At 45.9% G+C, this 23,335-nt stretch overlaps 1 protein-coding gene across 1 annotated transcript in view; it reads left to right on the top strand.

Moving 5' to 3' along the window:
• LOC141130422 (natural killer cell receptor 2B4-like) overlaps positions 1-22,866 on the top strand; it is a 30,805-nt gene extending 7,939 nt beyond the window's left edge. Inside the window, exons 2-4 of the mRNA XM_073618134.1 lie at positions 18,460-18,774; positions 20,521-20,790; positions 22,676-22,866. Of these exons, the coding sequence (XP_073474235.1) occupies positions 18,460-18,774; positions 20,521-20,790; positions 22,676-22,794 (704 nt within the window). The 3' untranslated portion in view covers positions 22,795-22,866. The remainder of the gene's footprint in view (positions 1-18,459; positions 18,775-20,520; positions 20,791-22,675) is intronic.
• Positions 22,867-23,335: the final 469 nt, after the last annotated feature.

Genomic DNA, 23,335 nt, shown 5'->3' with positions numbered 1-23,335 from the left:
CATGTTGGGAGGTTAATTGGCTCCTGTGTAAATCGGCCCTAGTATGTGTATGTATGAATGTGAGTTAGGAACCATGGATTGTAAGCTCCTTGGGGGCAGGGACGGATGTGAATGTATAATATAAATGGAAAGTGCTGCGTAAATTGACTGTGCTATGTACTGGAAGTACCTGTAATAAATACATATTAAACTCAAAACCAAAAATGACCGTACAGTATTTTGCAACCGTTAACCCTTTCACTGCCAGGGCCATTTTTACACATGTTAAAATGCACATTTTAGGCCAAATGGTGGTTGCTCCAATTTTTTATGTTGCAATGTTAGTGCAATGGTTTATCAAATGCAAATTTTCAGTAAAAATTACTCTAAAGTTAATTTTAGTGCATACAAATACAAAACTGCCTAATATTTGGAGCAATATAAAAGATTAGGTTGCATTGAGTAAATAGACACCCAACATGTCAAGTCTTAAAATCATTTGTGCCCGTTAAATGATGCTGTAAACGCCTTTACAGGTCATAAAATAAAATTTACAGGTCTTAAAATTAGAGTTAGCCATAAATTATTACCCTTTAGCTGCAATATATATATATGAAGCACAGCTGATGTTTTCATACTTACAGTAGCATATGTGACTTTAAAAAGGCAGAGACTATAGTCAACAGTTTGTAGGGCAGTGTACAGGGGTCAGCGGGGCAGAAAATATGGTTAGCAGTTTGTAGGGCAGTGTACAGGGGTCAGCAGGGCACAGGATATGGTCAGCAGTTTGTAGGGCAATGTACAGGGGTCAGTAGGGCAGGGAATGGGGTCAGCAGTTTGTAGGGCAGTGTACAGGGGTCAGCAGAGCAGGGGATAGGGGCAGCAGTTTGTAGGGCAGTGTACAGGGGGTCAGCAGAGCAGGGGATAGGGGCAGCAGTTTGTAGGGCAGTGTACAGGGGGTCAGCAGGGCAGGGGATATGGTCAGCAGTTTGTAGGGCAGTGTACAGGGGGTCAGCATAGCAGGGGAAAGGGTCAGCAGTTTGTAGGGCAGTGTACAGGGGTCAGCAGAGCAGGGGATAGGGTTAGCAGTTTGTAGGGCAGTGTACAGGGGGTAGGCAGGGCAGGGTATAATGGTCAGCAGTTTGTAGGGCAGTGTACAGGGGGTCAGCAGGGCAGAGGATAGGGTCAGCAGATTGTAGGGCAGTGTACAGGGGTTAGCAGAGCAGGGGATAGGGTCAGCAGTTTGTAGGGCAGTGTACAGGGGGTCAGCAGAGCAGGGGATAGGGTCAGCAGTTTGTAGGGCAGTGTACAGGGGTCAGCAGGGCAGGGGATATGGTCAGCAGATTGTAGGGCAGTGTACAGGGGGTCAGCAGGGCAGGGGATAGGGTCAGCAGTTTGTAGGGCAGTGTACAGGGGTCAGCAGAGCAGGGGATAGGGTCAGCAGTTTGTAGGGCAGTGTACAGGGTGTCAGCAGAGCAGGGGATAGGGTCAGCAGTTTGTAGGGCAGTGTACAGGGGTCAGCAGGGCAGAGGATAAGGTCAGCAGATTGTAGGGCAGTGTACAGGGGTCAGCAGAGCAGGGGATAGGGTCAGCAGTTTGTAGGGCAGTGTACAGGGGGTCAGCAGGGCAGAGGATAAGGTCAGCAGATTGTAGGGCAGTGTACAGGGGTCAGCAGAGCAGGGGATATGGTCAGCAGTTTGTAGGGCAGTGTACAGGGGTCAGCAGAGCAGGGGATAGGGTCAACAGTTTGTAGGGCAGTGTACAGGGGGTCAGCAGAGCAGGGGATAGGGTCAGCAGTTTGTAGGGCAGTGTACAGGGGTCAGCAGGGCAGAGGATAAGGTCAGCAGATTGTAGGGCAGTGTACAGGGGTCAGCAGAGCAGGGGATAGGGTCAGCAGTTTGTAGGGCAGTGTACAGGGGGTCAGCAGAGCAGGGGATAGGGTCAGCAGTTTGTAGGGCAGTGTACAGGGGTCAGCAGGGCAGAGGATAAGGTCAGCAGATTGTAGGGCAGTGTACAGGGGTCAGCAGAGCAGGGGATAGGGTCAGCAGTTTGTAGGGCAGTGTACAGGGGGTCAGCAGGGCAGGGGATAGGGTCAGCAGTTTGTAGGGCAGTGTACAGGGGTCAGCAGAGCAGGGGATAGGGTCAGCAGTTTGTAGGGCAGTGTACAGGGTGTCAGCAGAGCAGGGGATAGGGTCAGCAGTTTGTAGGGCAGTGTACAGGGGTCAGCAGAGCAGGGGATAGGGTCAGCAGTTTGTAGGGCAGTGTACAGGGGTCAGCAGGGCAGAGGATAAGGTCAGCAGATTGTAGGGCAGTGTACAGGGGTCAGCAGAGCAGGGGATAGGGTCAGCAGTTTGTAGGGCAGTGTACAGGGGGTCAGCAGGGCAGAGGATAAGGTCAGCAGATTGTAGGGCAGTGTACAGGGGTCAGCAGAGCAGGGGATAGGGTCAGCAGTTTGTAGGGCAGTGTACAGGGGTCAGCAGAGCAGGGGATAGGGTCAGCAGTTTGTAGGGCAGTGTACAGGGGGTCAGCAGAGCAGGGGATATGGTCAGCAGTTTGTAGGGCAGTGTACAGGGGTCAGCAGAGCAGGGGATAGGGTCAGCAGTTTGTAGGGCAGTGTACAGGGGGTCAGCAGAGCAGGGGATAGGGTCAGCAGTTTGTAGGGCAGTGTACAGGGGTCAGCAGGGCAGAGGATAAGGTCAGCAGATTGTAGGGCAGTGTACAGGGGTCAGCAGAGCAGGGGATAGGGTCAGCAGTTTGTAGGGCAGTGTACAGGGGGTCAGCAGAGCAGGGGATAGGGTCAGCAGTTTGTAGGGCAGTGTACAGGGGTCAGCAGGGCAGAGGATAAGGTCAGCAGATTGTAGGGCAGTGTACAGGGGTCAGCAGAGCAGGGGATAGGGTCAGCAGTTTGTAGGGCAGTGTACAGGGGGTCAGCAGAGCAGGGGATAGGGTCAGCAGTTTGTAGGGCAGTGTACAGGGGGTCAGCAGAGCAGGGGATAGGGTCAGCAGTTTGTAGGGCAATGTACAGGGGTCAGCAGGGCAGAGGATAAGGTCAGCAATTTGTAGGGCAGTGTACAGGTCAGGTGGTGAGCAGGGCAGAGGATGGGTGACCAGCAGAGGGCTGAGGTGTGCATAATTAGTTATGGGTCCTGGAACTGCAGGGTCCTTGCCTTGGGTGGATAGATATCCAGTCTGGAGGGGCTGCCTGCCCTCTTGGGCTACCTAGCTGAAGACTACAGGAGGTTCAATGAGGTCCCAGCTCAGGGGTCTATTGCTGAAGTTGTTGAGAGCAGTCTCCAACCTTTCTCCAAAATCTGCTGGGGATATAGCCTGGAGGCTCATGGTACAGGGTCTGGCTGGTAGTGGACAGAAGCATCCATGTACTCCAAGTACTCAGGGACACAGTGAGAGATCCTCAAGAGACTGTTTTGACCTCTTTTTGAGAGACTGTTGTCTAGATATTAACCCTTTCCCAGCCAGTGTCATTAGTACAGTGACAGTGTATAGTATTATCACCATAGGTGCGCGCAGCCTATTGCATTAGGGTGTGCAACCTTTATTTCTTTTAAAACATTTTTAAGGAGCCCCTTTTCGGGGGCTTTGATGAAACATCGTGGGTTTAAACAGACCCCTAATATTTCACTTCCACTATCTCACAAAGTAAGGGATTGAGCACAGAGATTCGCCAGTCCCCTTCTCTCCAGCCAGGCAGCAGGCGGAATCTGCGCAGCACAGGATGATTAGGGTGTGTGCCCAGACACACCTGGCACACCCTGTGCACATGCCTATGATTGTCACTGATCACTGTATCGGTGTCACTGGTGATGTCAGTTAGTCAGTTCCCTCCCCCCAGACTCAGTTCGTTTCAGATTGCCCGCTACACTATCGCTGTTCCAATATGAATCGCTGGTCACTGCTATCAGTAGTATAAAAAAAATCCAGTATATAAACCATGGTTTGCAGATGCATTAATTGTCATGCAAAGCAATCAATATACAGTTATTGGGATTTTTTTTAACAAAGACAAGTAGCAGAACGCATTTAGCCAAGATTTTTTTTTTTTTATTGGGTATATTTTAGAGCAGACAGTAAAAAAAATATTGTTTATTTTTTTCCAAAATGTTCTCTTTTTTTGTTTATATCAACAACAAAAAAAACAAAAATAAAAAAAAACAGTGATGATCAAATACCACCAAAAGAAAGCTCTATTTGTGTGGAAAAAAAATGATATAAACTTCATTTGGGTACAGTGTTGCATTACCACGCAATTGCCAGCTAAATTAGCGCAGTTCTGAATAGCAAAAAAATGGCCCGGTCATGGAGAGAGTAAAACCTTCCGGAGCTGAAGTGGTTAAAATGAGGCAATAATGTATTTGAGGAAAATGCATAAGTGTTTTCTAATGTGATGGTGTAAATAGGGCTTATTGGAACACACCGTGCGAAGATTTTTACAGATTATATTGGTTGCGTTGTAGCACACATCAAATGCAATGGTGAGAATTGGTTCCCAGGAAAGCAGGAACCAAAGTCCTTCTTCATAAAGTCATATGGTAACTTCAAGAAAGTGTGTTTCACTTTCTAAACAAAACATCATGTTATGCTAATTAGTTGATGCATTTACTGGCACAGGTTGGGTAATTCTGGACTTTCCTAAAGGAACTTTCACCGCAGGAAAAAACAAAAGTCACGTTCCATTACAACATACTTAATGTATCTGTGTGTGCAAGGGTCAGGACTGTGGGCTGTGGACTGTGGACTGACATTTCTGACATTTCTGCTTTGATGCCAAACGGTCCTCCTGATCATCCTGTTAATGGTTAATGGAGAACTCGGATCTAAATAATGATTTCTGCATGGACTGCACTAAAGAAATTGTTACAACGGAACTCCAACCAAACTTCTTCTTAAGTCGTTTATAGTAGGTTAGAGACAGTTGAGGTTAAAGGTGTTTTTTTTTTTAAAGCAGATAAACCGCGTTCAGGACTGTCGTTTACCGGCATTTCGAAATGCCAAATGCTTGCAAACATTAAGAGACAGCGTTAAGCTGCGCTTTCCCATTGATTTGAATGGAAGTTGCATCCAATTCGGATCATCATGATTCGACTTGTGGTGCGACTTCTGTTCTGAATGTCTTGAAGGGGAACCCCTACACCAAAATAAAAAAACAAACAAACGGCGTGGGGTCCCCCCCCACTAAGATCCATTCCAGGCCCTTTGAGACTGCTATGGATCTTGAAATAGAACCCCACACCAAAATGGAAAAAAAATGGCGTGGAGTCCCCCCACGAAGACCAAGGGTCTGGAATGGATTTTGAGCGGAAAGCCCACGCCAAAAAAAAAAAAATGGCATGGGGTCCCCCCAAAATCCATACCAGACCCTTTTCTGAGCATGGGTCTGGTAGGAAGACCATACCAGGGCACACGCCCTCAACATGGGGTGTGCGGGTGCTTTGAGGTGGGGGGGGTCTGCGCCCTCCCACCCCAAAGCTTCTTGCTCCCATGTTGATGGGTACAATGGCCTCTTCCCTACAACCCTTACCGGTGGTTGTGGGGGTCTGCGGCAGGGGGCTTATCAGAATCTAGAAGTCCTCTTTAAGAAAGGGGTCCCCAGGATCCTGCCCCCCCATGTGAATGAGTATGTGATACATTGTACCCCTACCCATTCACCCCAAAAAAAAGGCAGTGTAGTGTAAATTAAAACAAGAGACGGTTTTGACAAGTCCTTCGTTAAAAATCTTCCTCTGGGCTTCTCCCTCCGGTGTTTTTCCTCCAGTCTTCTTCCTTCAGTCTTCTCTGCCGCTGCTGACTTCTCTACCGCTGACCTGGTCCTTCTCCAATGCTGTCTCCCGTTTGTGCCAGCTCTGCTCTCTGCCTTTTCTTATACAGCCATGGGGCATGGCCATCTGGTGATGTCACATGGAGACCCCGCCCTTGTGACAGTACGTGACGTCCCAAGGGGCGGGGTCTCATGGTGATGTCACCAGATGGCCATGCCCCATGGCTATATAAGAACCGGCAGAGAGTGGAGCTGGCACAAAGACAGGAGAAAACATCGGAGGACCCGGACGGCGGCAGAGAAGATCGGAGGAAGAAGACCGAAGGAAGATTTTTAATAAAGGACTTGACAAAACTGTCTCTTGTTTTTATTTACACTACAGTGCCTTTTTTGGGGTGAATGGTTAGAGGTACAATGTACTCTATACTCATTTACATGGGGGGGAGGATCCGGGGGCCGCCTTTCTTAAAGGGGGCTTCCATATTCCGATAAGCCCCCTGCCCGCAGACCTCCACAACCTCATCCCAGGATTGTGAGGAAGAGGCCCATGTCCCCATCAACATGGAGACAAGGTGCTTTCTGGGGTGGGGGGCGCAGAGCCCCCCTGTCCTAAAGCTCCCACACCCCCCCATGTCAAGGGAGTGTGGCCTGGTATGGTCCAGGAAGGGGGGAGCCTACTCCCCCCCCCTTTCCTGACCTGCCAGGCTGCATGATAAGGGTTTGGTATGGATTTTGGGGGGGCACCCACATTTTTTTCTTCCATTTTGGTGTGTGGTTCCTTTTCAAGACCCATACCAGACTCAAAAGACCTGGTATAGATCTTGGGGGGGGGACTCCATGCCATCTAAAAAAAAAAAAAATTGGTGTGGGGTTCCCCTTCAAGATCCTCAAAGCACAAGTTGCACCACAAGTCGAATCATGTTGATACGACTTGGATACAACTTCAATCCAATTAATGGGTTCAAAGTCGGATCGGTAGACGGCTCTCATAGGGAACCATTCATTTTTAATAGAGGCAGAGAAACACTGCTAAAAGCTAACGTGGCCAAACGCGCATTAATGCCAATGCAAAAAGCTACTAAAAGCGAATTTTTACAGCCGCTTTTTCCTGCCGTTAATAGTGGCTTTGCAGCTTGTTTTTTCTAACGCCTCGTGTACATCAGGCCTTAGATTGTCTGCCAGAATTTTCATATTCAATAATATATGATAGGACACTATCCCTCCCACTGACATCATTGATGGGGCATTATTTCTCTCACTGATACCAATGATGGGGCACTATTCCTCTCATTAACACCAATGATGGGGCACTATTCCTCTCATTAACACCAATGATGGGGCACTATTCCTCTCAGTATACAAGTATAGGCGCAGAGAACTGGAAATGACAATAAGAACAACAAAAAAAGGGGGGGGGGAGGAAAAACTGAAATCTTCCCTGTCTTACAATAAATTAAATGGATTAAATAGATAGTATCCACATGTATAGAGGAAAAATGTATCACATGTGGAGCATAGTCTCACAGTCATATGCAGATAAAAAGATTCAAGGATCCAAGGGATGGTAAGTCCACAAACAGTACTGCCTTCATCGAGAAACGAAACCACATTCCAAATCCTAAGGAGAAACAGAAGAGAGAGGCGCCTCTGGGTGTAGACTAAAAACAGTTTTATTCATAAAAGGTAGTGATGGTCAAACTCACATGTTAGAAGTCATCAGAAAGGCATATAGATGTGAGCAGGTACTGGAGAAAAAAAAATTAACACCAATGATGGGGCACTATTCCTCCCACTGATACAAATGATGGGATCACTATTACTCCCATTGATACCAATGCTGGGGCTCTATTCCTCCCACTGATATTCCTCCCACTAACACCAATGAAGGGGCACTATTCCTTTCACTAACACCAATGAAGGGGCACTATTCCTTTCACTAACACCAATGAAGGGGCACTATTCCTTTCACTAACACCAATGATGGGGCACTATTCCTTTCACTAACACCAATGATGGGGCACTATTCTTCCCACTGCCACCAATGATGAGGCACCATTCCGCCCACTGATACCAATGATGGGGCACTATTCCTCCCACTGATACAAATGATGGGGCATTATTCCTTCCACTGATACCAATGATGGGGCACTATTTCTCCCACTGATATCAATGATGGGGCACTATTCCGCCCACTGATACCAATGATGGGGCACTATTTCTCCCACTGATATCAATGATGGGGCACTATTCCTCCCACTGATATCAATGATGGGGCACTATTCCTCCCACTGTTACCAAAGATGGGGCACTATTCCTCCCACTGATATCAATGATGGGGCATTATTCCTTCCACTGATACCAATGATGGGGCACTATTTCTCCCACTGATATCAATGATGGGGCATTATTCCTTCCACTGATACCAATGATGGGGCACTATTTCTCCCACTGATATCAATGATGGGGCACTATTCCTCCCACTGTTACCAAAGATGGGGCTCTATTCCTCCCACTGATACCAATGATGGGGCACTATTCCTCCCACTGATACCAATGATGAGACACTATTCCTCCCACTGATACCAATGATGGGGCAATATTCTTCCCACTGATATTCCTCCCACTGATACCAATGATGAGGCACTATTCCCCCCCACTGAGACCAATGATGGGGCACTATTCCTCCCACTGATATCAATGATGGGGCACTATTCCTCCCACTGTTACCAAAGATGGGGCTCTATTCCTCCCACTGATACCAATGATGGGGCACTATTCCTCCCACTGATACCAATCATGAGGCACTATTTCTCCCCACTGAGACCAATGATGGGGCACCATTTCTCCCACTGATACCAATGATGAGACACTATTCCTCCCACTGATACCAATGATGGGGCAATATTCTTCCCACTGATATTCCTCCCACTGATACCAATGATGAGGCACTATTCCCCCCCACTGAGACCAATGATGGGGCACTATTCCTCCCACTGATATCAATGATGGGGCACTATTCCTCCCACTGTTACCAAAGATGGGGCACTATTCCTCCCACTGTTACCAATGATGAGTCACTATTCCCCCCCCCCCCATTGGGACCAATGATGGGTCACTATTCCTCTCACTGATATCAATGATGGGGCACTATTACTCCCACTGTTACCAAAGATGGGGCACTATTCCTCTCACTGAAGCCAATGATGCGGCACTATTCCTCCCACTGAGACCAATGATGGGGCACTATTTGTCCCACTGATACCAATGATGGGACACTATTACTCTCACTGACACCAACGATGGGGCACTATTCCTTCCAGGTGGTTTACCAGTGGAGAGGAAATGGTCAGAGGGATCACCAGTGGAGAGGCAGAGGACCGAGGGAGAGGCAGAGGACAGGGGGATCACCAGTGGAGAGGCAGAGGACAGGGGGATGACCAGTGGAGAGGCAGAGGACAGGGGATCACCAGTGAGAGGCAGAGGTCAGAGGGATCACCAGTGGAGATGCAGAGGTCAGAGGGATGGCCAGTGGAGATGCAGAGGTCAGAGGGATCGCCAGTGGAGATGCAGAGGTCAGAGGGATCGCCAGTGGAGAGGCAGAGGATGGGGGGTTTACCATTGGAGGGGCAGAGGACAGGGGGATCACCAGTGGAGAGGCAGAGGACAGGGGGATTACTTGTGGAGGGGCAGAGGACGGGGGGATTACTTGTGGAGGGGCAGAGGACGGGGGATTACCTATGGAGAGGCAGAGGACGGGGGGATTACCAGTGGGGAGGCAGAGTACGGGGAATTACTTGTGGAGAGGCAGAGGATGTGGGAATTACCTGTGGAGAGGCAGAGGATAAGGGGTCACCAGTGGAGAGGCAGAGGACAGGGGGTCACCAGTGGAGAGGCAGAGGACAGGGGGTCACCAGTGGAGAGGCAGAGGACAGGGGGTCACCAGTGGAGAGGCAGAGGACAGGGGGTCACCAGTGGAGAGGCAGAGGACAGGGGGTCACCAGTGGAGAGGCAGAGGACAGGGGGTCACCAGTGGAGAGGCAGAGGACAGGGGGTCACCAGTGGAGAGGCAGAGGACAGGGGGTCACCAGTGGGGAGGCAGAGGACAGGGGGTCACCAGTGGAGAGGCAGAGGACAGGGGGTCACCAGTGGAGAGGCAGAGGACAGGGAGTCACCAGTGGGGAGGCAGATAACAGGGGGTCACCAGTGGGAAGGCAGAGGACAGGGGGTCACCAGTGGAGAGGCAGAGGACAGGGGGTCACCAGTGGAGAGGCAGAGGACAGGGGGTCACCAGTGGAGAGGCAGAGGACAGGGGGTCACCAGTGGAGAGGCAGAGGACAGGGGTCACCAGTGGAGAGGCAGAGGACAGGGGTCACCAGTGGAGAGGCAGAGGATGGGAGGTCACCAGTGGAGAGGCAGAGGACAGGGGGTCACCAGTGGGGAGGCAGAGCACAGGGGGTCACCAGTGGGGAGACAGGGGGATCACCAGTGGCAGGTCTCTCAGCAGAGCTCCTTTCTCTTCCCTACACTGAACAGAGCTCTTCCTCCTCTCTCTGCACCTAGCTGAGATTGCATTCCTTTACACACAGCCACGATCTGCACAGTGTGTAATTGGCTGCTATGTTGCAGTGCTGACCTGTGATTTTTCTGGTCAGAAGGGCAGCACAGCTCCAGTAGCCACCTAAATGTCCCAGCACCCTCCTAGATCCGGCCATGGATGAAAGTCTGGTGTTTGAGGAGAAGAGCGAGTGGCCCAGTGTGTCCATATTTTTTTTTTTTTTTTTAATCCTTATGCTGCTATCCTTAGTAAATATATAGGAAGGGTTATTATATTATTATATTTACTTGCTTTAAACTTTTTTTGTTGAACATTTCTTCACTTACTTTCTGGTTTCTGGCCTAGGCCAAAATGATGTCATACATTTCAGGAGCCTCCAGGAGGGGAGGAGGGGCTTTCTTAGCTAAACACACTTTCCTGTCTGCATGCCTGAGTGCTCTGAGGAAGAGAGGACGTTCCCCTTGAAACGCGTCAGCCAGCAGTGATTTCTTGTGAGCTCTTCCAGCACCTCTGGCAGGCTTTGCTGTTCACTGACTGTATGCTGTGATTGGAAGATTGTTCTTACACACTTGAGATCTTCTACTACTGTTTGTAAGTAGTTTCTTTTTATCATTAGTTTTAATAAAATTTATTCAAAAGATAATGCACATGGCTGGTGCGCCCTTTCTCTCCCTTTTTTACGTTTTTCCAATCCTCTATTGTCCAATTTTGGTGAGCCTGTGAAAATTGTAGCCTCAGTTTCCCGTTCTTAGCTAACAGGAGTGGCCCCCGGTGTGGTCTTCTGCTGCTGTAGCCCATCTGCTTCAAGGTTGGATGTGTTGTGCGTTCAGAGATGGTATTCTGCATACCTCGGGTGTAACGAGTGGTTATTTGAGTTACTGTTGTCTTTCTATCATCTGGAACCAGTCTGCCCATTCTCCTCTGACATCAACACAGGCATTTTCCTCCACACAACTGACGCTCACTGGATATTTTCTCTTTTTCCCACCATTCTCTATAAACCCGAGAGATGGTTGTGTGTGAAAATCCCAAAAATACTCAGACCAACCCGTTTGGCACCAACAACCATGCCACATTCAAAGTCACTTAAATCCCCTTTCTTACCCATTCTGAGGGCAAGTCGTCTTCGCCACATCCAGATGCCTAAATGCATTGAGCTGCTGCCATGTGATTGGCTGATTAGCAATTTGTGTTACCAAGCAATTGAACAGGTGTACCTAATAAAGTGGCCGGTGAGTGTATAACTCTCAGGAGGTCTACTGTAGGTGCAAGTGGTTGCCTATGGGGTCCCAGAAGAGAGGAGCACATAGAGGCCAGAAAGTTAGGGCCCCTCCAGTATTCTTCCACATGCAATGCCTTCTTTAATAAATGACCCCACATAAGAATAAAAGGGTTATGTTATTAGTACCGGGTAGTGTTGTCCAGCACCCAGGGTAAGGATCCAGCATTGCGCCCCCCTCCCCCACTGTTAATACATGCTGCAGAATGAGTGTACCACCCTGCATCTATTCTTTGCCCCCTTGCTTCTCTTCACCCAGGGCAGCTGCCCCTCCTGCCAATACCTTGTTCCAGCCCTGTATGTTATAAGTAACTGTAACATCCTGACCCACGAACACTGACCTGCCTGATTCTCAATGTGATTGTAAACGATTGTAAAACAACCCATTCAGTTTAAAATAGAAATTAATGGTAAAACATTTTTGTAAACATTAGGTTTGCACCGATACCGAGTATCAATATTCGTGCAAATGCTCTGATACCTGAAACTGATACTTTGTGGCTCGGATCTATCAGCTGTCAGCAGGATTCCCCCACTGACAGCTGAAATGTAAAAAAAAAAAAGCCGGGGTTCCCCTGTTGACAGCTAAATTGTAAACTAAGTCTCAGCAATTGGAGCTGTCAAACAAAAAAAAAAAGCAGCCAGGCAATGTTTATCAACAATGTTTATCAACAGAGATTCGGTCAATCCCCAGAAGACGTCCAATCGTGACGAAACGCGTAGGGTGGAGCCTCCGACGGTGACGTCATTACGCTATCCTTCCGCTACGGTGGTGAGACGCGCAACATAGGAAATAGGGTGAAGCTAACAGAGACGCCGCGGCTCTCATATGACACAACCGCTTGTTACCATACTTCGTTCCTGTAAGTGCAAACTCTTCTTTTAATAAATTATTTTAATTGATATACTGCACTATGGGACTTTTTGTTTTCTATCTCTGAGCGACAATAGAACATCAATGGCTGTTTTCTGGATGCCATATTGGTCTTGGGGAGACTGTTAATTCCCTGTGCTGGGTGAGACTGTTATCAGCAGTCACGGCTTTTTGGTAAGCAGGCTACCTTACACTTTGGGCGTTGACCTGAATACATGTTTGATTTTTGGGAAGATTGGTGTCACAACTTTTTTCTTCTGCAATTCATCTTTTCCCCTCTGGAAGTTAACTTTGCACTGACTTTTTCACTGATCATTATTTTGATGGGACATTGCTTTAGTTTTCTCTTTTATTTTTAAATATTTTTTCTTAAATACTTTTTTTTTTTCAGTTTTTTTACATAATAACTTCTTTCATGAATCTATTGTTTAATAATATATTGATCATTCAATTCTTTATCACGTATTGATATAACAATCACTCTCACACCATATCTAGCGCTGCACTCACTTTTGCTATTTATAATGTTTATCTACAACATTGCTCAGCCTGAAACACTAAGATAAAAAGGAACATTGTTTCTTTTTGTATCTTTCTGTTTATTCATCTACAGATCAAAGGGATGAACTTCGATCTGCAGATGAAGTCAGTTTAATCACGTCACCCCCGGAAGGTTTTACCCCCTTCATGACCAGGCCATTTTTTTGCATAGCAGCAAAAACAACAAAAAAACAATTTTTTTCCTCAGTTTAGGCCGATATGTATTCTACATATTTTTGGTAAAAAAAAAATTGTAATAGGCGTATATTGATTGGTTTGTACAAAAGTTATAGCTTCTACAAAATAGGGGATAGATTTATAGCATTTTTATTAATATTATTTTTTTTTACTACTAATGGTGGCGATCTGCGATTTTTATCGTGACTGTGACATTGCTGCGGACACATCGGACACTTTTGACACTATTTTGGAACCATCCACATTTATACAGCGATCAGAGCTATAAAAATTGCACTGATTTACTGTATACATGTCACTGGCAGGGAAGGGGTTAACACTAGGGGCGCTGAAGGGGTTAAATGTGTGTCCTAGGGAGTGATTCTAACTGTGGGGGGAGGGGACTGATGAGAGGAGGAAACCGATTGGTGTTCTTATATACAAGGAACATACGATCAGTTCACCTCTCCCCTGACAGGATGTGGATCTGTGTGTTTACACACACAGATCCACGCCCCTGCTCTGTGATGAGCAATCGCAGGTGCCCGGCGGACATCGCGGCCGCCGGGCACGTGCATCGGGTCCCCAATGATGTGGCGCGTGCCCGCATTTCCACAATGCCGGGAGGCCGAGGACGTCATATGACGCCCACCCGGAGGGAGGAAGGGTTCCTGCGGCTGTAATTTTACTATGGCCCGGTATGGAAGTGGTCAAGGTAATAAGTCAGACAACTCTGTGCGTTTATGTTCTTGTAATGTTTACTGGAACAGTTCAAAGGGGACGTTGTCACAAAGAGGAGGTAATAGATCTGCTGAGTTTTGGGCAACAGCGTCAACTCAGCAAAGGTATTCCTCCAAATAACATAAACAAGTATTTTCAAGTAAACAGTCTAGTATACAGTATACACGTGTACGGTGGAACTCTGCTAGCACCTGAAAGGATAAGCAAGTGTCAGAAACCATGAAATCAGACCGAGGCAGAAGTACAGTTAAATCACACTTGTTAAATAATAAAAGTAAGTAGAACAAAAGTAGTCAAAACATAAGCTCAAGAACCGGAACGGATAGTCAGACAAGCCAAACGTCAGGGTGCTGGAGATGAGCGGAGTAAAACAGCAAGCAGGATCTGAACCTAGAAGGGATGTCAGCCAAGCAAGTCTTGTAACAGGCATGCAGGAGATAGTCTCTAAAGATCTTCTGGGCTGGACGGCTTAAGTAGGCAGGACTGACGAGCAGGATATCATCAACAGCTGAGTAACTGTGGAGAGATAGGAGCTGGCAATTAGCCGACAGCTGAGTGGCCAGCTCAGAGAAGGAAGGGCTGAGCCCAGCCCTGACAGCAAGTTTGATGATTTTACTGACAAACTTCTAAAGGGGGAGACCTCGGCCAGCCTATAAACCTTTTACCCTAATGAGAGGTCAGACTTAATGGCAATGGTATCAGGACCCTTATAGCAATAATGACAGTAATGTCCCCGTTGAAGATCTGATGGTCTTCACCGGCACGTAGGAGCTCTTGAATTGTATCCAATAAGGTGTAATAGCAAGCAATAAGATATCTTGAAATGGTGGAAGCTAAGGGTGTCTATGCACAGTGTTCAAATTAGGTTCAGTAAAGTATTCTCAGAGGTAAAGAAGTCTGAGCAAAGTGTCCCAGTGAAACTGTGAGAAAGGATTTGGCCGATGCAATGCCCTCCAGACGACAGGTCCTGTAGCGATGGATCCTCCGTTTCGATCTCCTGATGCAAAGCTCTGAACACGGGTTGGCGGGCGGCTGAGGTGGTGCTGAATGTATGTCCGATGAACAGTAAGCAGTGCTAGGTCCCCCTCGTCCAGGTTGGAATGTTATACCCCGCGTGGTAGGATGTGACCTCTCTCTCCATACACGGGGAGGTCCGTCTTGCGTCAGGCCCAGGAGGAAGAGACCTCAGGGTTGGGCTTTGACTTCTTATATAGTTCCTCCCAGCAATCTCTCCGATGGCAGCAAAGATCCCTGGGATATGTAGTCCAGGTACAGAGTCATGTGAAGCAACTAACAGTCTGAGGAACTACTCATCCCACAATCCCTCTAGCTTGGCTCACAAATATGATGTCAGTTGATAACACTGGGCACTAGAGGGACAAGTGATGCATTGAAATACCGGAGGAATACTGTACTTTATAATTGTAGTCCAGTAAAAGAAACAAAAAAACAATAAGTGTATATTGATTGGTTTGTGCAAAATTTATAGCGTCTACAAATTAAGGGATATATTTATGGACTTTCTATTTTTTTCATTGTTTTTACTAGTAATGGCGGCGGAACCACTGACACCAATACAGTGATCAGTGCTAAAAATAAAACAACACTGTCACTGTATAAACGACACTGGCAGGGAAGGAGTTAACATCAGGGGCGATCAAAGGGTTAAGTGTGCTCCTAGGGAGTGCTTTCTAACTGTGTGGGGGATGGACTGACTTGAGGAAGAGAAACATCTGTGTTCCTGATTAGCAGGAATCTATCCCTCTCTGACAGAATAGCGATCTGCCTTGTTTACATAGGTAGACCGCGGTTCTGCCTCACCTACGAATGATTGGCGAATCCCAGAGGCCACCGGATCCGCTGGTTGGCTCCCGATGTGTCCAATCACAGCGGGAGCATGGCTCCGGTGGCGCGCGACCCAGAGCCAATGCGAGGAATCACGGACAGGTACATGATTACATGTGTAAGGGCCACCCTTCGGAAATTGGAAATCGGGAAAGTCGAAATTTCAAAAATTCGAAATTTCGGAAATTCGAAATTCAAAAATTCAGAATGCCAAAATTCGAAATTTGAAAATTCGTAATTCGGAAATTTGAAAATCTGAAAATTCGGAATTCGAAATTCGGAAATTTGGAATTAGAAAATTCGGAAACTTGAAAATTTGGGAATTCAAGATTCGGAAATTTGAAAATTCGGAAATTCGGAATTCGAAAATTCAGAATTTGAAAATTCGGAAATTGGGAAATTTGAAAATTCAGAAATTTGAAAATCTGTATTTTCGTTTTTCCGAATTTCTGAATTTCTGAAAAAAACAAAAAAACGAATGAAACGAAAACGAACAAATTTTTTGTCAGTGCACATGTCTACTGTCAAGTAAAAAAAAAAAATTATGTTTTTTGATAAATGTTTTTCTATTTAACCCTTTATTAACCCTTAATTTACTCTAAAAAACCTTAATTAACTCCTTATTATCCTTCTCATTTTAATTATTATTTTCCTGCTGATTTTTAATTTTTTTTTTTTTTACTTCTCTTTTATAAACTACTAATAATTAAAACTTTTTTTCTGTTTGCTTTGTTCAATATCATTTTTATACCTTTAACATATATTTTACATGTTTCACATTTGTAAATAACTTTTCAATGCATTGTAATTGCTGAGATCTGAAGTGTAAACAGAACAGTTGCGGTAGGTATCGGTGATTACTAAAAAAAAGTATTGGCACTCGTACTCAGAAAAAAAAAAAAAATGGTATCGGTGCATCCCTAGTAAACATTTTTTAAAAAAGCATTATGAATACCTTTTTTTATAAGTGATCACATTCCCTTTCTTTTCAGCTGCATAAGAGTTGGGGGAGGAGAAACAGCAGTAAACTGATCTTCCCAGTGACTGTCTGTGCAGGGCGGTGTGTCAGGACAAGTCTGATCATTGGATGAGAGTACACTGAGTTCCCAGCACAGCTAGAGAACTGACCATGGTGTGCTCCCATGCCTAGTGTGGCCATTTTTTTTTTTTAATGGGAAAGCAGAGGGAGTGGCAGGAACACCAGAGATTTCACACAAAGGAAGCAATACAAAGAGAACAGGAGACATTTTCATGCAAGTACATGGTACAGCAGCCACATATCAGGAGTATAAAATGCTGGGTTTACATACTCTTTAAGTTGCTGATAGCTAAAATACAGAGAGGGAAGCTGTCCTCTCCTTGGGGAGGCCAAAACCTGGCCTTGGGGTAGTTTATTATCACATAACCCTTTTCTTATTTTGAGGGATCAGTTACTAAAGAAAGTAGTGTGTGTGGAAGAATATCTCTGGTATGTTGGAGGGACCCTACCCTTCTGGCCTCTCTGTCCTTTATCTGGCCCTTGGGGCCAGTGCCGGGACAAGATCATCTAGCACCCAGGGCAAATATACCAAACTGCGATCCCCCTTCTTACCTTTGGTTTAGGGTCAGGGCGCCCCACATCTCTGCAATAAACTATGGCACCCAGGGCAGCCGCCCCTTCTGTCCACGTCTTGTCCCTGCCCTGGCACTATTCCTCCCACTGATATGAATCACTACTCCTCCCACTATCATCAACACTGGGGCACTACTTCTTCCACCAATAGCAATTTCTCCTACTAATAGGGGCACTACTCCTTCTCCCTTTGACCACCAACCACGAGGCCATATTTATTCTCACTGATATTTTCTGCCCCCACTGGCCACAATCTGGCCCTCCTAAAGTCTTCAGGACAATAAACTGGCCCCTTGTTTGAAAAATTTGGAGATCCCCCCCCCCTGCTGTAGACAATCATCAGTGCCCACAGCAGACCTTCTAAGAATTAGATACGATATCTCCAATGGCCCTCCTAAAGTCTGAAGGACAGTAAACTGGCCCTTTGTTTGAAAAGTTTGGAGACCCCCCCGCTGTAGACAATCGTCATTGCCCACAGCAGACCTCCTGAGGGTTAGATATGTTATCTCCAACAGCCCTCCTGAAGTCTGAAGGACAGTAAACTGGTCCTTTGAAAAGTTTGGAGACCCCCCCGCTGTAGACAATCATCAGTTCCCACAGCAGACCTCCTGAGAGTTAGATATGATATCTCCAACAGCCCTCCTAAGGTCTGAAGGACAGTAAACTGGCCCATTGTTTGAAAAGTTTGGAGACCCCCCACTGTAGACAATCGTCAGTTCCCACAGCAGACCTCCTGAGAGTTAGATATGATATCTCCAACACCTGCTCCTGAAGAAGTACACTGAGTTTCAAGAAACGCGTTGAGCTATAACACTATAACAATACTATATCATTGAAAGTCATTTGAAATCATCTGGTGGGGATGAATGAGTGTAATATCATGACATATATTCATCAGATGGGGGTGGTTGAGAGATATAACTAATGTTGAGCTTTTATCAAAAGTTTTTAAAACTGCTGGCACTTTATAAAGCTGGATGATTAGGTGAAAATAAGGGAAAAAACACATTTAAGTTCATGCAGTCATGTGGATTTATAGGGCTGTTACCCATTCTCTAATTTGTGTACATTCTGTGGGTTGCAGTGGGACATACGGTGGTGACCACATACTACATTTACCGCTCGACTGGCTCATCCGTGCTGTTCCCAGGACTGGAGTCCGGCACGGTGGAGTTCAACGATAATATGATACACGAGCTGAAGAAGATCGACGGGCCTGAAAAATGGCTGGCCCAGTTCCACGGAGGGGCCATAACCCACAGCGCCTACACCACACGTGGCCATTTCTTTCACCAAAATAAGTCTTTTCTGCTGGAACGTCTGACCAAGGAAGACAGTGGGGTGTACGAGCAACGGGTGAATCATGTCACTCTGATCCAAGTCTTCCTCAGCGTGATTGGTGAGTGACAACGTGTATTATAATAAAAGAGATGGGTTATTCCAATTTTAAATTAAAAAAATTAAAAGGCTATTTTATAAGAAGGTGTAACTAGGTTTCTTCTATTATGGTCTGTTTCAAGTACCACGTTTTGCATTGACATACCTACATAGACCCAGTTTTCCAGACAACTTATGCCGCGTACACACGACCGTTTTTTCCGTCGGAATAAACTCTGAAGGTTTTTCCGACGGAACTCCGACGGAATTCCGCTCAAGCGGTCTTGCCTACACACGGTCACACCAAAGTCCGACCGTCCAGAACGCGGTGACATACAGCGCATACAACGGGACTAGAAAAAGGACGTTCAATAGCCAGTAGCCAATAGCTTCCATCTCGTACTTGCTTCAGAGCATGCGTCGTTTTTTGGTGCGTCGGGACAGCATACAGACGAGTTTTCCCGATAGGCATTGCTTCCGTCGGAAATATTTAGAACATGTTCTATTTCTAGGTCCGTCAGAATTTTCGTAAAAAAAAAAGTCCGATGAGGCCTACACGTGATCAGAATACAACATGAAAAGCTTCCGTCTGTATTTTTCTGTCGGAGATTCCGCTCGTGTGTACGCAGCATAAGTCACCTGCTGACTTGGCACCTTCTACGGGCAGCTTAATTCTTCGATAGGAGGAAGAGGAAGTTTTTCCAGTATTGTTAACCACTTCAATACATCTTCCTGATTATCAGCGGTTTCAGATAGTCTGAAACCTGGACACACGATTCAAAACCCAAACTGTCTGGGTGAATCCCTGACAGGTGTCAACCCTACTTTACACGCACATGAACTTTAATGGCATCCCAGCCTTAGTCCGTAGGGTTCAACATTGAGTTGGCCCACCCTTTGCAGCTATAACAGCTTCAACTCTTCTGGGAAGGCTGTCCACAAGGTTTAGGAGTGTGTCTATGGGAATGTTTGACCATTCTTCCAGAAGGGCATTTGTGAGGTCAGGCACAAGAAGGCCTGGCTCGCAGTCTCTAATTCATCCCAAAGGTGTTCTATCAGGTTGAGGTCAGGACTCTGTGCAGGCCAGTGAAGTTTCTACACCCCAAACTCGCTCATCAATGTCTTTATGGACCTTGCTTTGTGCACTGGTGGGCAGTCATGTTGGAACAGGAAGGGGCCATCCCCAAACTGTTCCCACAAAGTTGGGAGCATGAAATTGTCCAAAATGTCTTGGTATGCTAACGCCTTAAGAGTTCCCTTCACTGGAACTAAGGGGCCAAGCCCAACCCCTGAAAAACAACCCCACACCATAATCCCCCTCCACCATATGATTTGGACCAGTCCACAAAGCAAGGTCCATAAAGACATGGATGAGCGAGTTTGGGGTGGAGGAACTTGACTGGCCTGCACAGAGTTCTGATTTCAACCTGACAGAACCCTATCAGTGCCCATCAGTGAAGGAAAACATTTTTTTTAAATTTTATCACAAACTACTGTATGAAAAGGGTTTTTCTTTTCAAAATTTCTGGTCTTTTTCGTTTTTTTAGCAAAAAAATAAAAAACCCAGTGGCGATTAAATACCACCAAAAGAAACCGCGCAATTGTCATTCAAAGTGTGACAGCGCTGAAAGCTGAAAATTAGCCTGGGCAGGAAGGGGGTAAAAGTGCCCGGTAGGCAAGTGGTTAATAAACTGTTTGCCCATTGCGATCAGACAGGACAGAAAAGTGCCCAGTGACCAGAGATGACATCTCTTTGTTCCTTTACCAGATCCTGTGCCACAGCCAATGCTGAGAAGACAAGAAGATGACAATGGAAGTTGTCTCATACTCCTGGAGTGTTTGCACTCCGGCCGGGATCAGTATAACGTCACCTTCTTCATTGATGGAGAAACAATTAATGGAACTGTCTCCAAGAATTCTGATATCAGCATTCTGCTCCTGAACGGCACCAACCCCCAGCACTGGGGCACCTACACCTGTAATGTCAGCAACCTGATCGATTGGAAATTGTCCAGAGAGCTGCTGGTAGAACCGCAAGGTGAAATATTATTATTATTATTCAGGGTGCTGGTTGGGATAGTGCTGATCAATGCTTCTACTGATAGGACATTGCATTCAAATGTATACAAACAGTGAGGAGAGGAGCCTGTGGCGAACAACCGGTAAGTAGAGACACCTCTGGACAGTTTACAATGCAGTACATGTGAAACCTGAAATGTCTTCTTCTCAGAAAACAAATATTAACCCCTTATTTTCTTTAATATACAGTGCCTTGCAAAGATATTCACACCCTTTGGCTTTTTACCTATTTTGTTACATTACAGTTCAATTTAGTTCAATGTTTTTTTAATCTGAATTATATGTGATGGATCAGAACACAATAGTCTAAGTTGGTGAACTAAAAGTAGTAAAATATATACATAAAACTATTTTTCAGAAATAAAAAACTGATAATTGGCATGTGCGTATGTATTCACCCCCTTTGTTATGAAGCCCATAAAAAGCTCTGGTGCAACCAATTACCTTCAGAAGTCACATAATTAGTGAAATGATGTCCACCTGTGTGCAATCTAAGTGTCACATGATCTGTCATTACATAGACACACCTTGTTGAAAGGCCCCAGAGGCTGCAACACCTAAGCAAGAGGCACCACTAACCAAACACTGCCATGAAGACCAAGGAACTCTCCAAGCAAGTAATGGACAATGTTGTTGAGAAGTACAAGTCAGGGTTAGGTTATAAAAAAAAATCCAAATCTTTGATGATCCCTAGGAGCACCATCAAATCTATTATAACCAAATGGAAAGAACATGGCACAACAGCAAACCTGCCAAAAGACGGCCGCACACCAAAACTCACGGACCGGGCAAGGAGGGCATTAATCAGAGAGGCAGCACAGAGACCTAAGGTAACCCTGGAGGAGCTGCAGAGCTCCACAGCAGGGACTGGAGTATCTGTACATAGGACGACAATATGGCTTTATGGCAGAGTGGCCAGAAGAAAGCCATTACTTTCAGCAAAAAAACAAAATGGCACGTTTTGGCATGTGACTCCCAAAATGTATGGAGGAAGGTGCTCTGGTCTAATGAGACTCAAATTTAACTTTTTGGCCATCAAAGAAAACGCTATGTCTGGGGCAAACCCAACACATCACATCACCCAAAGAACACCATCCCCACTGTGAAACATGGTGGTGGCAGCATCATGCTGTGGGGATGTTTATCAGCAGTCGGGACTGGGAAACTGGTCAGATTTGAGGGAAAGATGGATGGTGCTAAATACAATGATAGTCTTGAGCAAAACCTGTACCACTCTGTGTGTGATTTGAGGCTAGGACGGAGGTTCACCTTCCAGTAGGACAATGACCCCAAAAACACTGCTAAAGCAACACTTGAGTGGTTTCAGGGCAAACATGTAAATGTGTTGGAATGGCCTAGTCAAAGCCCAGACCTCAATCCAATGGAAAATCTGTGGTCAGACTTAAAGATTGCTGTTCACAAGTGCAAACCATCTGACTTGAAGGAGCTGGAGCAGTTTTGGAGGAGGAATGGGCAAAAACCCCAGTGGTAAGATGTGGCAAGCTCATAGAGACTTATCCAAAGCGACTTGGAGCTGTGATAGCCTCAAAAGGTGGCTCTACAAAGTACTGACTTTAGGGGGGTAAATAGTTATGCAAATTGATTTTTTTTGTTATTTTGTCCTATTTTTGTTTGCTTCACAATAATAAAAAAAAAAACTTCAACGTTGTGGGCATGTTCTGTAAATTAAATGATGCAAATCCTCAAACAATCCATGTTAATTCCAGGTTGTGAGGCAACAAAACATGAAAAATGCCAAGGGGGGTGAATACTTTTGCAAGGCACTGTATTTTACTTCAGATCTCTGAATTAACAGCATACACTGATTATATTTCCTTCTTCAGGAATTCAGGAAGAAAAGCTGCTTTTCTACCTCTTTGTTGCTGGGCTTGGCATCTACGTGGCCTTTCTCCTCACTCAGGCTCTTTGGAGCCTAAAACGACTTAATGGCAAGTACTACTGAGCTAATTCACTAATTAAATGGACTTTCAGCCTACAATTAATATTCTGAATGCAGTTTGGCTAGCCTCTAACGTATTTTGGGGACCGATCAACTACACCACCATCCCGGGTTGCCAATCCTCTTACTACATTGTATGCACTATAGCCCACTCAATGCGTGAAGACCACTCATGATGATTGCAGCACCTCAGATCTTGCACCAGTATCTCTGAGAGGTTAAGCAAGCTGGATATTATTCATCATGTCAACATCTGAAACGTAAATATTGTTTTTTGGGGGACTGAAACTATTGACCATGATAACATTATTAATGAGGGTCTTGTATTGGACCAAAGAGATATTAGGAGTTATAAGAGAGATAATGTGCTCTGAAGGCAGACTAACTATGTTTTTGGTTTGGAGCCCTGTTACCCAACCTGCAGCCCTTTGACACTTATGCCCTGTACACATGGTCGGACATTGATCGGACATTCCGACAACAAAATCCATGGATTTTTTCAGACGGATGTTGGCTCAAACTTGTCTTGCATACACACGGTCGA

This window comes from Aquarana catesbeiana, linkage group LG01, assembly GCF_042186555.1.
Source record: "Aquarana catesbeiana isolate 2022-GZ linkage group LG01, ASM4218655v1, whole genome shotgun sequence".
Taxonomy (NCBI): Eukaryota; Metazoa; Chordata; class Amphibia; order Anura; family Ranidae; genus Aquarana; species Aquarana catesbeiana.
Note: the sequence above shows the minus strand (reverse complement) of the source record. Positions and strands in the feature narration are given on the sequence as shown.